The 16,724-nt window shown below is 42.6% G+C and overlaps 1 protein-coding gene across 2 annotated transcripts in view; it reads right to left on the minus strand.

Moving 5' to 3' along the window:
* Nucleotides 1–5,058, minus strand: part of TMEM65 (transmembrane protein 65) — a 75,666-nt gene extending 70,608 nt beyond the window's left edge. Inside the window, exon 1 of one of the 2 annotated variants that reach the window (XM_037802829.1) lies at nucleotides 4,248–5,058. In XM_037802829.1, the coding sequence (XP_037658757.1) occupies nucleotides 4,248–4,545 (298 nt within the window). In that variant the 5' untranslated portion in view covers nucleotides 4,546–5,058. The remainder of the gene's footprint in view (nucleotides 1–4,247) is intronic. The other variant, XM_037802828.1, reaches the window with a different exon arrangement.
* Nucleotides 5,059–16,724: the final 11,666 nt, after the last annotated feature.

The raw sequence follows: 16,724 nt of genomic DNA on the forward strand, positions 1-16,724 counted from the left end.
CCATGCTAGTGAGGCCATGTGCTTCTGCTCTGGTTAACAAATCCCAATGGAGCCCAGCCTTCCATCCATCCCCACCAAAGTGTCAGATATATGATAAAGCATCTTGGACCCTTGACCAGCCACCTGCCAGCTGAAATTTACCAAGTGACCTCCAAAGATAGTACGTGAAACAGAAAAATCATCTAGCCAAGTCTTGCTTATAATCCCGATCCCACAAAAATCTACTCAAGAAGCTAATAGTTTAACAGAGTTGCTACTCTCTAATATAATCCAGACTAATGGGTTAAGTAAAACGGGGATTCTCTTGACAAGCGCTTGAGATTCCTACTGGACCAGAACCCCATGACAAATCTTATGTATTTTTAAGTATGCTAAATTTCCACCTTAAAATCAGCTTTTATCTTCTGGCCTTCATTTTGCCAAAGGCCTCTTATTGCTATACGGCAAGTTCTCAGAATGATGCTCCTCATCCTACCTTAAATAAACAATCACAAAATGGGGGAAATTGCAATTTAAATTTTAGAATTAAATGGTTAACTTATGTGGATATAGATAAATGGTAAAACCAAATACAAAAAGTACATAGGTATAACTTATACAAAGAAACAGAAAAAGAAAAAGCAAGCTGATAAAGACGTAACATTGCTGGAAAAACTGTTCTGTTCTCCTCAATACTGTTTATCATCTATTTACTATACGTAAAAAAAAACACCCATTTTTAAAATACCTTAAGTACATATTTAACAAAAATATTCCCTTAGAAGCTCCTTTTTTCCACATCGTATTTCTCATAATGCCTCCCCAATAATGAGCTCTTGGTTCTCTGTTTAACTCTTTGATGAACATTAATTACATCATCTTAAATAAGGGTGGTAGGCAGCCTTCAAGATGGCTCCCAATGAGTCCCACCCTCCTGGTATTCACACCCTTCTTCTCCAACTGGACTGGTGATGAAATAATGCAATGTTACCTCTGATATTAGGTTATAAAAGACTTAGGCTCTTCCTCTCTCTCTCTTCAGTCCTTCTGGGGGGATCAGCTGCCATGTTTTGAGAACACTCAGGCAGCTGTGTAGAGAAGCCCATATGGCAAGGAACTGATACTTCAAGTCAACAGCAATGTGAATGAGCTTTATTGGAAGTAGATCCTCCAGCCTCAGTCAAGACTTCAGAAGATGCAGGCTCAGACAAAACTCTGATTACAATTTCATAAGAGATCCTGACCCAGAAACACCCCACGCTGATCCTCAGCCACTATGAAGTAAACCGTTTGTGTTAAGCTACTGTGTTTGAGAGTAATTTGTTATGTAGCAATGGATAACTAATACAATGAGCACTGCCTATCCTTCAAAAACCAAATTGCTGTATTACAAAAGTTTTAAAAAAATAATTATGAGTAGAAATATAAGTTGCAAAAATTGAGAATCAATTTTGTTTTTAAAATCTTGGCTAAATATTGAAAGATAAGTGTAATAATGTCAGCTTGACAGCCCTACTTATAAAAGCAATGACCCAAAATGAGCTCTCAACACAATATGGCCTGTTTCTGAAAAAAGAAAGATCAGGTGAACAGGTAAGTTGAGAATGGAACATCAATGTTTTTAAAATTGGGGAGGAAATAAGTTTGTAATTTAAAAATCACAACAGTATTTAACTATGATAAGACATTCCACAAATTCTGCCTTATCTATTACAAACTGATTCTACAGCTTTATCTTGTCATAGATTACACATGAGAAAGATAAGGGCAAATATACCAAATTTCACCAGTAGATTACCCTGTCATGTCAAAGCATGAATGATTTTTTTCTGTAACGTTTCCACACCAAATCAAATACACCTCATTAAGTCATACACGCACCATTTCCAAGGACACATAAGATCTCTTATAAGAAACAGCCCTTTTAACAGGGAATTTATCTCAAAAGAAAGTGCATTTAGGACCCACACGCTTAGCATACCAATCAGTTATTTTAAAACATTATTCAACAAACAACATAAAAAAGGGGGGGGGGGGGTTCATTTGTCCAACCAGAAAAAAAAAATGTTGATTTCAACAAAGGAATGAGCTATATGTTTTCTTACCTGAAATCATTAAAGAGTAAGGTAATCTGCTACATAATAAATATACATAACAATATTAAAAAGGGTAAGTGAACACTAATACTGCACTAAAAATTTAAGTGGTATCATCTGTGCCATTTGATTCAAAGGGCAATAGTTCCGTCATCAACTTTGGCAAAAATAGCTGACTGAAACCTTGAAGTTCCTTAGCATAAAAAGAGAAGGTAAGATTTGACAAACACATCGCTTCCTATTTTCTTGTCTGTTTTTCTTGAACAAAGGAAACAATTTAAATTACTAAATTCCCTCTCAAATAACTTACATAAGTAGTAAAGTTGAATTGATGCAAACTGGTGTCCAATGACTACAGATTTTAGGTCCTTTCCAGAATATTTAAAAATATTATCTTCATTGGAAAATAATTGCATCCCTACTGCAATATTGCAGTCGTGTACTAAAACAATAATTTAAGGGGTGAAATTTATCCAGATGTACTGCAGGACATGCTTTTCAACAACTACCATAAAATTATATCTATAGAGCCCTCAAATCTTGTAACAAGGTTGACAATGCAGAATTTCTAAGAACTTACTTAGAAAAGCCCAAACGAGTGTGCCAACAGTTCTGCCCATGAAGAAATATTCCAAAAATTAATGTTCCAGTATATGATTGGCTATGTCGTTTTCCAAGGAAATGATTTTCAGAGTTGACTATTTTTCAACTGTACACTGTGGGCACACATAACTTGCAAATATGTTAGTACTTGATAATGACTACATATAACATCATGATGCTCTAACACACTTAATAGCTGAACTGACTGGGATGTTACATTTTTCCTGTTAAATTATTGTGGATAGACAATAACTGGAATCATCCAATACTATAAGTCAGTCTACAATCTCCTGAACTGAAGGGGGTGGGGGGATGTGGTTAAAAGGCACCACCAATAAAGAATTTCTAAAGAAGTAGCATAGATAAGTCATGTTTACAAAGCAAGGTTCACACTATGAGGTACACAATTTTTTCCTCCATTGGTAACCACAGGCCAAAGATACAGACAAGTGTCTCTGGCAAATTGAATGCCATGTTCCAAATCAATGTGCTCTTAACTTGGGAATCTATGGGATGTTCATGTCCCTACCAACAAAAGTTGGTTTAAAGAAAAAAAAAATAAGCTTAAAAAAAAACTTACAAACACATCAGACTGTAATATAAAAGAGCAGCAATGTGTTTTGTCTATATTGTAGTGTTTAAATGGAAAATATATTTTAAGACAAATATTTTAAGATTTATGAATCATTTTGGTCATTTGCTTTCTTCCATCCTTTGGATTTTCTGAACTTTTAGCCTAGACCTCAAGTCTGACCTACCACATTCTGCTCTCATTTTAAAAATATCCTATTTTAACATGTTAGCTTAAAAATAGCTTAGGTTTCATTCTTCCAAACTACTGTGGAGCAGAAGTCTGCTTTTTATTGTCGAGCCACAGATTCCCAGAAAAATGCCTTCTCAATTTACTTCTTTCTTTCAACCTCTGAGAAAATGAAAACAAGAACTGGAGTTTAACTTGTGCAGCACGTAACCTCTATGGGCATGCAATATGTAGCTGCAGCTGCTGGTTTGATCCGTTCTTTCCATTTCCCAGGAAAACATTTCCTTTTGCTGCTTAAATTAATACAACTACATGTTTGCGGGGTGGCGGGGAAGCAGCTGAGCGCATCCCTGACTTACAAAGCAACACCCCTTCTTTTGGGCACCAGTAAATCTTCGTTTGATGCCCATTCAAGAAAGTTTCTTCCTGCCTGCCGGGTTTGCAGCACTTTGCAGGAGGCTGCACGTTCGCAGGAAAGCAGCAAGGGTTTGATTAGGGGCAGGAGGGCTGGGGAGGGGAAGCACCCCGCAAACCAAAGCAAAATCACAACAGTATCTGGTGACGTTTGAGGCAGAAGCTCCGGATCCCGAGGCTGGGGAGGAAACAGTCAAGCGTTGGCCCTGGCTGCCTGGCACGAACCGCTCCCGTCCTACCTGCCCCGGGGACACTCAGGGGGGAGGAAAGTTCGCCCCTCGTCCCAGGCGAGGGGGGCCCAGAGGGGCTGAGGGCTGGTCAGGGCTCCCGGGCAGCGAGCGCGGGAGGCAAGAGCTTCAGGGCCCAGGGGCTCGCCCTCCACCAGCTCCCCTTACCTTGGGCGATGGCTATAGACTCGAAGCGGTGCAGCTCCTTAAGCAGGCAGCTCCTCTCGGTGGAGTGCAAGCTGTAGATAAAGTCGCGCGCGCCCTGCGCTGTGTTCAGCGCCTCCATGGGCTCCTTCTTAGGGTGGGTACCCAGCCCCCTGGGGCCGACGGGGAAGGCGCCGGGGGCCGTCAACGCCAGCAGACCCCGCCCGCAGCAGCACCAGGAGGACGGGCGCGGCGCGGCGGCCGGGCCTGGCCTCAGACTGCGCGTGGTCCGGCTCCTCAGCAGCGGCAGCAGCCGGGACATGGCGGGCTGAGGAGCGGGGAGCCCCCCCGCGGCAGTCCGAGAAGGCGATTTCTGGCGAGGCTGAGGGCAGAAGGAGGCTCTGGGCTCAGCCCGACCCCGCCCCGATGCCCTCCTGATAGGCAGCCGAGGCGCCCGGCACCATGCACTCCCCCAGACCGCGCGGCGGCTGCCTCCTCTTTCGTCCCTACTTCCCTTCCAAAAGGCACGCGGCGGTTCCGGTCCCTCCGACGAGCAAAACTTTCTCGGAGGCGGCGGGGCCCCAGGAGCTCTTAGAGAGGGCGGGCGGGCGGTGCGGGCGGGCACCTCCCGGCTGAGGAGGAGCGGCGCGGGCGGGCGGGTTCGGCTTGTGTGTGTGTCTGTCAGTCTGATCTTCCAGAAGGATGAGTCAGCCACGTACCGCCCTCCTCCGGAGCCGCCCTCTCTCTCCCGCCGGCGTTCTCACCCTTTTGCTTCCCCACGTCCCCACTCCGTAGGGCTCCAGATGCCCTCAAAGCAGCTGAGCTATCAGACCGCAGCCGCCGCCGTTCCCCCTAGCGGCTGTATAAAGGGTAACAGACACAAAGGAGGGAAAGGGGGCGGACCGGAGCCGCGCAGGCGCAGTCCGCAGGCTCGCGGGCGGCGTTTCTGCGCGCCTCAGGAACGTCGGCGCGCTTCCCTACCTCCTCCGGCCGGTGAAGGAGAAGCTAAGACGGCACGGTACCCGCGAGTCCTGGCATCTGCCACTCTCAAAGCTAGCCAGGGGAATAGGAAGGAAGAGCTTTGAACCTTTTGCCCGGCCCGCCCAGCGCGATGCCTAAATCTAGGGCTCGTGCTGAAAGGTGCCTCAGTTTGCGGTCCCCCTCGCCCCGCCGGGACCAGGCGGAGACCAGCCGGGCGGCTTCGGAGAACTGCGCTGCCGCCCGGCCCCTCTCGGGATCACAGCGCCCTGCGCAGGCCTTTGGGGAATGAAGCGCCCGATCCTCGCCCTTTGCCAAGTCAGCGCTCACTGCGGCCTGGGCCAGACGGACTGGTCTCCGAGGCACCCGGTGCTGCTCTGGGTGCTCCAAAGAAAAGTCGAGGCCAGTTCTGTCCCTCCCCAAAGAGAGTTTGAGACCGAGACCTGGACTCGGGTAACACGCTTTCCCTTTCTGATGCCAATAGCTGCAGATTGTTCATGCTGGAGCCGGAGGCAAGAATGTCACAGACCTTTTCTTGGTGATTGCTTGCATTTTTTTTTTCTTTATGCCAAAGCGGAAAGAATTCTGCGATTGCCCACGATTTCCTACCCATCTTTCAAAACCCAGATTAAGCTTCCCCTTATCTCTAGCTAAGAGAGATTCCGCTTCATCTGAGCCTTTCTAATAACGCTTAGGCATCCGAGCTTAGCGAATAGATCCACTTACAGAAAAAAAATCTGCTCAAGTGTAATCTCTGCGAGTAAAATCTAAATCCCACCCTTACCATATCTGCTGTCAATATATAAATGTGAGTAAAGGAGGGATGTTATTAAAACTTCCTACTGCTTCAACTCATTGTTTCTCAAAGTGTGGGTCCCTGAACTAGCCCAATCAACATCACCCGGTTCCCTTTTAGAAATGCAAATTTGTGGACACCCCCCCACACACACACACACTCCACCCAACACCTACTGAATCAGAAACTGGAGGTGGGGCCCGGCTATTTTAACAAGCCTTCCAGTTGATTCTGATGCACACAAAAGTTTGAGAACCGCTGCTTTAATGTAAAGAAACATGAAAAGTAATTTTATTTTAATTTCAGGGCAATGCCCCTGTGGTATATGACAATTAAGAATGCTCTCTTGTGGAAAATGCAGAGACTCTTTCTAGTATTTGAAACCCAGTCTCAAGTGTTCTGGATTGCTGCCTCTCCTCCCATATCTTCTACCCACAAGAGATTCTGATTTAATGGCTTGAGGCCTGGGAAGTGCGGTTTGAAAAAGCTTCTCAGAAGAAACCCATCCCCAGCAGTCTGTGGGATAGCAGTTTCCTGTGGGGAGCTATAGAGACATTGCTGAGAGTTTGTTCCCTGGATCAACCATTTCCTAGCTATGTGTTAGTGATAGATTGTTTCAATAATGGTCCCCAGTGAATCATGCCTTCTGGTATCCACTCCAGTATCTAGCCCCCTCCCACACTGACTGTGGGCTTGGCCATGTGACTTGCCAGTGACTGGGACATCAGCAAATCTGACCTGTTAAGTGCTTGCTCAGTGGGGCTTGCTGTAATGCATTTGCTGTATTTAATAATATTCAATTCTCTATAGAAATTAACAGAAACTAAAATGTAGAAGCAAGTCATTTATGAGACATGTTACAATCAATGGATCTGTGTTGAACATAGATTTTAAAAAGATGGGACAAATTAGAGTGCTACTTGAGATAGAAAGGGGGAGAATGACCAAGTAAACCTTAAATATTAGTAAGGCATGGATCATACTACCTGTAGTATGAGATCCCAAAACTGGTCACCTACTGGCAGTGCCTTTTATAGCCCCATTATGGCCCCATGTTTCTCTGCCCAAGAAAAGCAGATAGCCTAAACTACTCAGCAGGCTAATCGCAAGTATGGTGAGCAGACGCACTTACCCCTGCATCTCGCTGATAAAACAGATGTGTTTTGGTTTCAGGCCTCTTTGATCTGCTGAACAGCCTCCCCGCTCTGGTCCTCATAACCACGCTGTCTGCAGAGGCTGACACAACAGAGAGACACAACATATGGATATTGCATAAAACAGAATTTAGGTACTGTGGTCTTTCCACCCTGATCATACCCTATCCTAAATTTGTTAACCTAACCCATCCCTTTCCCCTTGCTTCTCTCTTTCTTTTAAATTGTTTAGTAAACTGTCCTGGTTACTGTTGTTGCATAATACGTTATGCCAAAACTTAATGATTTAAACAGCCAGTCTATTTTGCTTATGATTTTGTGATTTAGAAATTCGGGGAGGGGTTGCTTGCTTGGGTGGGCAGTTCTTACTTGGGGTTTCTCATGTAGTGGCAATCAAATGTCAGTTGCAACTGCAGTCATCTGAAGGCTCTCCTGGCCTGGACATCCAAGATGGCTCACTCCTGTGAGTGACAATTGATTCTGGCTGTTAGCTGGAAGCTCAACTGGGGCTGTGAACCAGAGCACCTCCACACAACCCCTCCAGCATAGCAGTCTCAGGGTAGTTGGACTTCTCACACAGCAGATGGCTTCTCCCAGAAGAAGTGTCTCAAGAGAGCCAGGCGGTAGCTCATGGCCTTTTCTAACCTAGCCTCAGAAGTCACACAGCATCATTTACACCGAATTCTGTTGGCTACAAACAAGTCACTACGGTCAGGCCATATTCAAGTGATGAGGATATAGACCCCACCTCTCAGTGGGAAAAATGCCAAAGAATTTGAGGACATGTTTTAAAGCTGCCACATAAACAATGTGATTCAAGCTTCTTAATGTGGTAGCCTCTCCGTTCAATGACCTGTCTGGAGGTATACTTGGCAATTTTCTGCATATCACTTGTCCTTTTGGAATCTAGCTGCCATATGAAGAAGTCTGGGCTATCCTGCTGGAAAGGCCATGTGGAGGAGGAGGCGGCATCAGCCAATGCCCCAGCAAACTGCTAGACACATATATGAGGCCATGTGGACCATCCAGTCCCAGTTGAGCCTCAGATGACAGTGTCACAGAGTGGTTGAAAGCCTTAGCTCTGGAGCCAGACTGCCTGGGTTTGAGTCCCTGCTCTACCATTTAATAGCTGAATAACCTTGGGCCAGTAACTCAACCTCTCTGTGTATCAATTTGCTCATCTGTTAAATGGAAATAAGGATACCTACTTTATAGGAGTATAGTGAAATGAAATGAGTTGATACGTATAAAGCATTTCAGACAGCACCTGACACATGCTAAGTGCTCAATAAATATCAGCTATCATTATCTGAAGGAAACTATAAATTCTCATCAGTTAAGGTGTAGCCTCAATCCAGATTACTGGAGTCCTTTATAAGCAGAATGAATTTTATACAGAGAGAGAGAGAGAAAGAAGCCAAGGGGGAACAGCCAGAGCTGGAAGTTAATGGAACCAGAAGAGAAAGGAGAAGATGCCACCATGTGCATTGCTATGTGATGGAAAAACCAAGGAACCCCACAGATTGCCAGCCAGCCAGAAGATACCAACACAGAGGAATCAGGCCTTCTAGCCTCTGAAACTGTGAGCCAATAAATTCCTGTTGTTAAGCCAATCCATCATATGGTATTTGTTTAGCAGCTAGGTAACTAAAACAAATCTGTTAATCACCTGAATTAACTGGAATTCAGGTATTCTCTGAAAACTTGAATACCCTGAATATGAATAAATGTAGGAGATGGGGAGAGGGGAGGGTATGGGAACCATTAATGGAACTGTGGAGAAATGTAGGATGGAGCTAGATATGGATGGGAAAGGGAGTTTCAGAGGAAATGTGAGAGTGCCGAAGAGGTAGTGCCAGTAGGTTGGTTACAGAAATGGAAGAGAGGGAGGTAGGGTCCAGAATACAAACTTGGAGTGGGTTCAGCCCAGGCTGCTCTTCACTTTTAAAGATGACAATCGTCATGTCTTGGTTCATAATCACAGTCTCTGACTCATGACAAATAGTTGCTGAAACATCAGTCCACAGTAGACTGTGTTAGGTAAATACTGTCAGAGTTCCTGGCATCACTGTTGCTGGCTGGGCACAAGGCTATTTTCTCTCTACAATTTATGATGTGTTATGCACCCAGCTTTGATGTCCACTTCAAAATTCTTCAAAGTGTTGCTTTAGTTAATGGGACCTTTAACAATTCCTTCTGCCTACCTTGTTTGCAGTTCCCTTCTTAATGCTTCTCATCCATCAAGCTCCTGCCTTAATCATCTGACCCATGGAAATCCCCTGTTCCATCGGTTGTGGTGAATAAGTTGCTGCCTCACAATGGAAACCACAGAATCTTATTAGAGAAGTTAAAGAAGACTTAAATGAGAGAAATTCCAGTTCAAGTTTAGATACTCAATAGTATAAGATGTAAATTTTCCCCAAATTAATCTATAAATTCAGTACAATCACAATCAAAATCCCAGCTGGGTTTGTGTGTCTGTGTGGAAATTGTCAAGCTGATAGTAAAATTCATATTGAAATGCAAATGAGATAATGTAGGCTAATAGAGCAAGGATAACCCTGAGTTCAAATCCCAACTAGCTGTATCAACTTGAACAAGTTATCTTTCTAAGACTTGATATTTTGTTTTGTTTTGTTTTTCTTAAAATCCCCCTCCCCCACAAAATTATGAGAGCAAAATGAGTCCATGGGTGCAAAATTCATGACACAATACCTATATAGTAGGTGCCCAACAAATGATAGGTAGTATTAAAAGGCATTACGATAAGAAAATTAAGGTTAGCAGTACACAGTATGTCTAGACGTGTCAGAGACTCATATAAGTTTAGAGCTGAAAGAAAGAGAATCCAACAAGGGTCTCTGTTTTCTCCATAAACCTTTATGCCCCAACCCCCTGCAACCTAGCAGTACAGTTTCCAAAGGACAAGGCTAGAGTTATAAATTTGGAAGCCATTAGCACCCAGGTATCACTTAAAGTTATAGGACTGGCTGGATTCCCATTGGGATAAAGTAAAAATGGAGATGAGGAGATGGTTTGGGCCTGTTTATCACTGAGAGGTTGTAAGAGGCAGAGAAGCCAGGGAGGTAGGAAAAAAACCAGAGCAAAACCAAAGAAAAACCAGTGGTGTTTACTGTCCTTCTCTCTATGTATCAGTAGAGATGCCTATAATGACACTCATCCAATGTAATACTGGTTATTTTTATTGTTAGGATATGAGATAATTTTTTAAAACTTTCTCCTTTGCCCTCATCTTGGTTGCTTGAATTGTTTATAATAAGCATGTATAATTTTAACAAAAACGAAGCCTTTAAAGAAAGGAACTATGGAACACTGCTGGTATGAAAAATAGTTAAGAAATCCCTAAATAAATCCCAAATGGACAATCCCCTCTTTTAGATCCTTTACATTCCTCTACACATATCATTCAGTACTGCTTCTCATCTTTACCCATGCGACATGTCGTTACTAAAGATTTAACCTACATGTTGAAAGTGTCCATCTCAGGCAAGAAATATCTCATAGCAGCATAATGGAAAATAGAAGAAAGGAGCTATTAATTGGGGCTACAAACTCCTGGACTCAATTTCATGCTCCATGAGACTCATATTTATCTTCCCGTTAACACACCCAGAGGCAACAAGATGGTTGGTGACTGTCCAGCCACCCAACATAAAAAGTGTACGTGCGCACATCCACATACACACACCCCTCCTCAACTCTCTAAGGACAAAATTTTGTAACTTTTTTCCCCCTTCCAGTCTGCCCTTAGTGTTTGAAATTGGGGAGAGATTTTGGTCAAGATAAGGATAAACAAAAGAACAATGAACTGCCTTCTCCTCAAATTTTAAACTCTAATTCTTAGGCTTCCAAATATTTAGATGCTGTGAGAACTATTTTTGAAAAATAACTCCATCTGGATCCCAGAAGGAAGGTCAGTGGAAAGATTTCTGAATGTGCCCGCTTGTTTTGAAGGGAAAATAAGGTATCAATTCAGACTTTCTGAACACCTTTTCAAAGAGACTTATCAAATAACTCCTAACACACATCTAATTAAACATATATTGACACTCTGTAGCAGCCACTGAGTATAAAAATAAAATGACACCTTGTTTAAGGCCAAATTTCCTAAATAAAATAAGGCCTAATATTTTCAGTGCTATGCATTACTACTGTTCAACAGGATCCAATCCACAGGGCCTGAGAGGACTGCACTTTCCTGCCCTCTGGAAGTTAGAGGTGGTTGTGTGACGTGCTTTGGCCGATGAAATGGAGAACTGACCTGTTTCACCTCTGGATGCAGCCATTTAATTGCCTGCACTCAACGGTCCAGTTCTCTCCTCACCTACCACTGGAAGTTCCATGAAATTGAAGAGGCCTGCCTAGAATAGAATAGTGAGCCAATGTTGGAGGACAGCTGTCCTGGAGATTTTCTCTAACCTATAGCAGAGTTTGCATAACAGAGAATAAACTTTTTTGTTTGAAGTCAATGTGATTTAGGAATTGTTTATTATGGTAGCAAAAGTTAGCATATTATAACTAATACAGCTCTCCTTGGCTCTTGTTTGTTACTTTCATGAAGTTGAATGCCTTCCTTCACTTCTGCTATTTCCTTTTATCTAAGGACCCTGTTTGGGGTCTAGAATATAAGCTTTGCCTCATTAGGATATAGGGAAACAGGTTTCTCTTTATCTCTGTCTGATTTGTGAGCTTTATGTGAGTCTGGAGCCACAAACATAGAATTGGGAATCAACCGTATTTAGGAAGCAGTTAAATCCTTGCAAGTGGATGACATTGATAACAGAAAACATGTAAATGAAAAGATAAGGGCACCTCAGATGGAACCCTGGGAAGCAACAAATTGAAGGGATAAGCAGCGAAGAAGAAAGGATAGAGGAAAGAAAGTGAGATGATATTGCAGGAGAGGTGAGTGAGAAAAAGATACTGTAGCCACAGAAGCCAGAGGATGAGAAAGTTTGTAGAGTTTCAAGTGCAGGCAGCAAAAATCCAGTAAATTAAGGACAAGAAAGTAATCATTAGAAATGATGGGTTGAACACATATAATATGGCCACTCTAATAAGAGCACACTAAAATGAATGTAAATGCGCTAAAAAGACATCACAATCTCAGAGTTAATGGGAGGATAGATGTCAGCAACACAATTAGGTAAAACTGAAAGCAGATGGAGGAGTAACTAACTTAGTGGACCAAAGAAAGGTGAAAACTAAGCTGGAAGTGTAGCAATATAAAAGTTTAATTTAAGCAGCAAAGCCTCAAAATGGCACAGGAATTTGAGGCATCAGATACTCTAAAAGTGGAGCTACAATTGAGCTAAAAAAGAACTAGTTGGAAATATATGTAAAAGGAGAAGTTATAAACCCAGACCACCCCCCTCCTCCATCCCTATGCAGCTGGGAGATTGCCCCTTCCTCACCCCAGCAGAAGTCTAGAAACTTACTAGTGGAGATAAATGGGCTTGGGGGCACCAGGAACAGCTGAGAGTAGGGGTGGCATACCAAAAATAAGGCGGTTCAGCGAAAGCCATGTACTAACTCAGAGGATCCCTGGCAGTCTTCTCCCGCACCACTTCAGCAACACTGGTGGCATGCTGTTGGAGGGTTCTTCTCTGAGTGGCCAATAAAAGAGCTCAGCCAGACCATTCTACCATGCTGCCCACCAATTAACCAGCACTGCCAACCACAGAGTTTCCAAACAGCTTTTAATTGTCTCACACTTAAATACAATATATAAGTCAACAATAAAAAAATCACTAGTCAATTTAAGAAGCCTTCAACATGAAAAGATTGAGCCAAAATAGCCAGCATTTAAAAAAATGAACTCTGAGTTCACAGGGAACAAAATGAAACTTTTTGAAAATGCATAACATTAACATCTTTGCCAAGTATAAGAAGCTGTTTCATCTATGAAAAAATAGGAGTTTATAAAAATAGGAACATCCAGAGAGCAAAAACTATTTCTTGAAAATTAAAAAAATGAATAGATAATATAAGAAAATATAAAATAGAAGATAAATAATAAAATTAGAGAATCAGGTCAGGAGGTGCAAGAGAGTTCAAAAAGAAAAAACAGTTTTTTTAAAATGCAAGGGAGAAACTTGTCAAAGAAAAGATTAAAGGAAAGCTCCCCAAAGTGAAGGTCATTTGTTCCCAGATTAATAGAGACCATTGAAGTCTCAGAACTAAATGAAAAAGGACCCACTCTGAAGCATGTCATTATGACATTTCAGATCACTGGGGACAAAGAGAAGATCCTAACAATTTCCAGCACCAAAGTCAATGGTGGGAGGAAGGTGTATGTGAAGGAAGCAGTTCTAGTAGAAAAGGATCCTGTTTCAGAATAGTGTCAGATATCACCGCATTATTGCTGGAAGCCAGAAGACAATGGAGAAATAACTTCAAAATTCTTGGGAAAATTATTTCCAGTGTTGAAACCTACATCTAGCAAGCTGGTGTGAAGATTATAGCATTTTCAGACATCAAAGTCTTCAAATACTTATGTGCCATCATCATATCAGGAAGAAACCAGAAGATGGGCTTCCTCAAATTGAGAGGATAAACCAAGAGATCCAGGCAATGGGATCCCACCCAGTAGTGAGGAAAAGGACAAGAGCAACCAATCTATGTGGGAGGCAATAGAGGGCAGAATGCCTCTAAGAAAGAGATGAACTTAATCAGTTTTTCTGATGTGTTTGAAAGTATTGAACGGAGAATTACACTTCTGGGGGTGAATGTGGGAATGTACTAGTGATAGGTACCCGGAAAACTAAGGAAAATAAAAACGAAGTAATTATTAATTTGAGTAAATAAAAATTACACTAGAAAGATGTAGGAGCCCAGGGCCTGGGAAGTTCCCTAAGATTCTGTGAACTCAAGCAGTCAGCAGCCTGGGTGACCCAGGACAGTTAATGAAAATGTAACTGGCCCCTCGCAGAGAGAGGGAGTGTGCAGATAGTCAGTTCTCCCTCCTGCAATGTATTAACTAAACCTTTCCAAGGACCACTGGTTCCGGAACTGAGATTGTTACTCCCTTCTTAGCGTGTAGCTAATCTAAATGTTACAAGATCCATTTACCTCATACCCACTGGAATGTCTTTGTTTCAAGCCCCTATAACTGGCCCTGCTGATTCCTGCTTAATTGCGGGACACCTTCTGATTCTCTGACGGCTGCCGTTGAAGCTGTTTGATTTCTCCTGTACTAAGTTCCCCTGAATAAAAGTTCATGTCTCAGACCATACCTGATGCTTTCTAAGGTCTTTCAGCTGGACACACTCCCACAGGCCGGACAAAAGGATATATAATAATTATAAGGTTTATCTGTTGTTGGGGATCGAATCATGACCCCACATCACCTCCATTCCTTCTAGATCATTTATCCCTAATCCTCCTTAACCACAATTATTGAACCCTACTAGTGCCTCTAATCCATTGACTCTAACACTTTCATTATCCATCAATCCTCTCATGTCTTCACTTCCCTTTGAAAACACAGCCTAAATTCCATCATTAAAATGTCTCCTTTTGAAACACTCTTAACTTCCTTGACCCTCTCTATATAGCTATAGCTAAGCCCAAATATTGGCCAAATATCCAGGCCTGATTCTGAGCAGTTGAATGTGGCTGGCGAACAGCACAACCTTCTTTAACTGTTCCTACTTCTGGGCCTTCTCTCCCTTTACGATAGACAAAGGGTCCCTGCTCTCATCAGAGGCTTATTCTTTGGATCTCAACTATCATGCCTGCTCAGGGAAAGTACTCCTAGTATTATCCTTCATCTCCTACATCTTCAGTTTCTCTCTACTGGATAATTCCTACCAAGAAGAAACACCTTCCATTATCTTCCATCTTCAAAACAAAACAAAACAAAACAAAACTTCTTTTGAACACATATTCATATACAACTACAGCCTCATTTCTGTTTCCCTTCAGGGTAAAACTTCTGGGAAGAGATGTTCATGGTCAGCACCTACACTTCCTCATTTCCCACTTACTCTTTAACCCACACAATTGGGGTTCCACTCCCAACACTGCACCAAAAGTGCTTTTATCAGATCACTTACAAGGTCCATGTTGCCACTTACCTGTTCTGATTTTCTTCCAAATCTCTATAGTATGTGAAGCAGTGAACTACTCCCTCAATCTAGAAACATACTCTTCTTGACATCTGAGAAAGCATTCTTCTGGTTTCCTCTGGTTTCAATGGCTGTTTCTTCTAAGTCTTCTTTAAAGGTTCTTCTGTATTACCTTTAAATATTGCCATGTTCAGGGATTGATCCTCAGCCTTCTCTTTCTACCTACACTTTCACCTTAGGGAATCTCAAGCAATCCCACAATTATAAATGCCATCTATATGCCAATGACTCCCAAATCTCCATCTCCACTAACAAGTCCAGACTCATGTGTTGAGCAGCTACTTGACATCTCTACTTGGTACTTAATATGCATCTCAAGTATGACATGGGGAAAGAACTCCTGATTCTACTCCATCCATCTTCAACCTAGCCCGAGGTGAAAGGCACTACCGTCTACCAAATTCTTCGGTCAAAACTCTAGGACTGAAATGTCTAGACTAGGCAGATATTTAGACTAAGAAAATAGATTAATGGTTCCCCAGGCTGGAAGAGGTAAGGGGGAATGGGGAGTGACTGCAGTTGGGTATGGGTTTCTTTCTGGAGTGATGAAAATATTCTAAAATTAGATTATGGTTATAGTTCAACTCTGCAAATATACTAAAAACCATTGAACTGAGTATTTTAAAGAGACGAATTTTATGGTATATAAATGCCAATAAAGCTGTTAAAAGAAAACACCTAGAAGTTGCCTTTTAACCCTTTCATTCCTTTACAAGCACATCTAAATCTGTCAGCAAGTCTTTTAGGTTCTCCTCCAAAATATGTCTCAAATCTGACCACTTCCTTTTGCCTCTGCTGCCACCGTCTTTGTCCAGGCCCCATCAGGTCTTGCCTAGACAATCGTAGTAGTGTAACTCCACTCAAGCCTTATTCAAATCCTTACTCCTTGAAGTAGCCAAAATGGTTATCTTAAAACGTAATTCATATCATGTCTTTCGGTTTGCTAATGCTGCTGTTAAGCGAAACACCAGAAATGGATTGGCTTTTATAAAGGGGGTGTATTTGGTTACACAGTTACAGTCTTAAGACCATGAAGTGTCCAAGATGAGGCATCAACAATCAGGTACCTTTACTGAAGGAAGGCCAGTGACGTCTAGGAAACCTCTCTAAGCTGGGAAGGTACGTGGCTGGCATCTGCTGATCCCAGGTTGTGTTGTTCTAGCTCCTCTCTCAGTTCCTGTGAGTTCTTCAAAATGTTGCTCTTGGGGCATTTGTCCTCTCTTAGCTCCTCTGGAGCAAAAGTCTGCTTTCAATGGCCGTCTTCAAAATATCTCTCTCAGTTGCTCTCCAGAATGTCACTCATAGCTGCTCTGCATCTGGGCCTGTGAGACTCTTTTTAAAGTACTCCAGTGATCCAATTAACACCCAACCTGAAAGGGTGGGGTAACACCTCCATGGAAATTATCCAGTCAGACGTTTCACT

Source organism: Choloepus didactylus, chromosome 14 (assembly GCF_015220235.1).
Source record: "Choloepus didactylus isolate mChoDid1 chromosome 14, mChoDid1.pri, whole genome shotgun sequence".
In the NCBI taxonomy this organism is placed as follows: domain Eukaryota; kingdom Metazoa; phylum Chordata; class Mammalia; order Pilosa; family Megalonychidae; genus Choloepus; species Choloepus didactylus.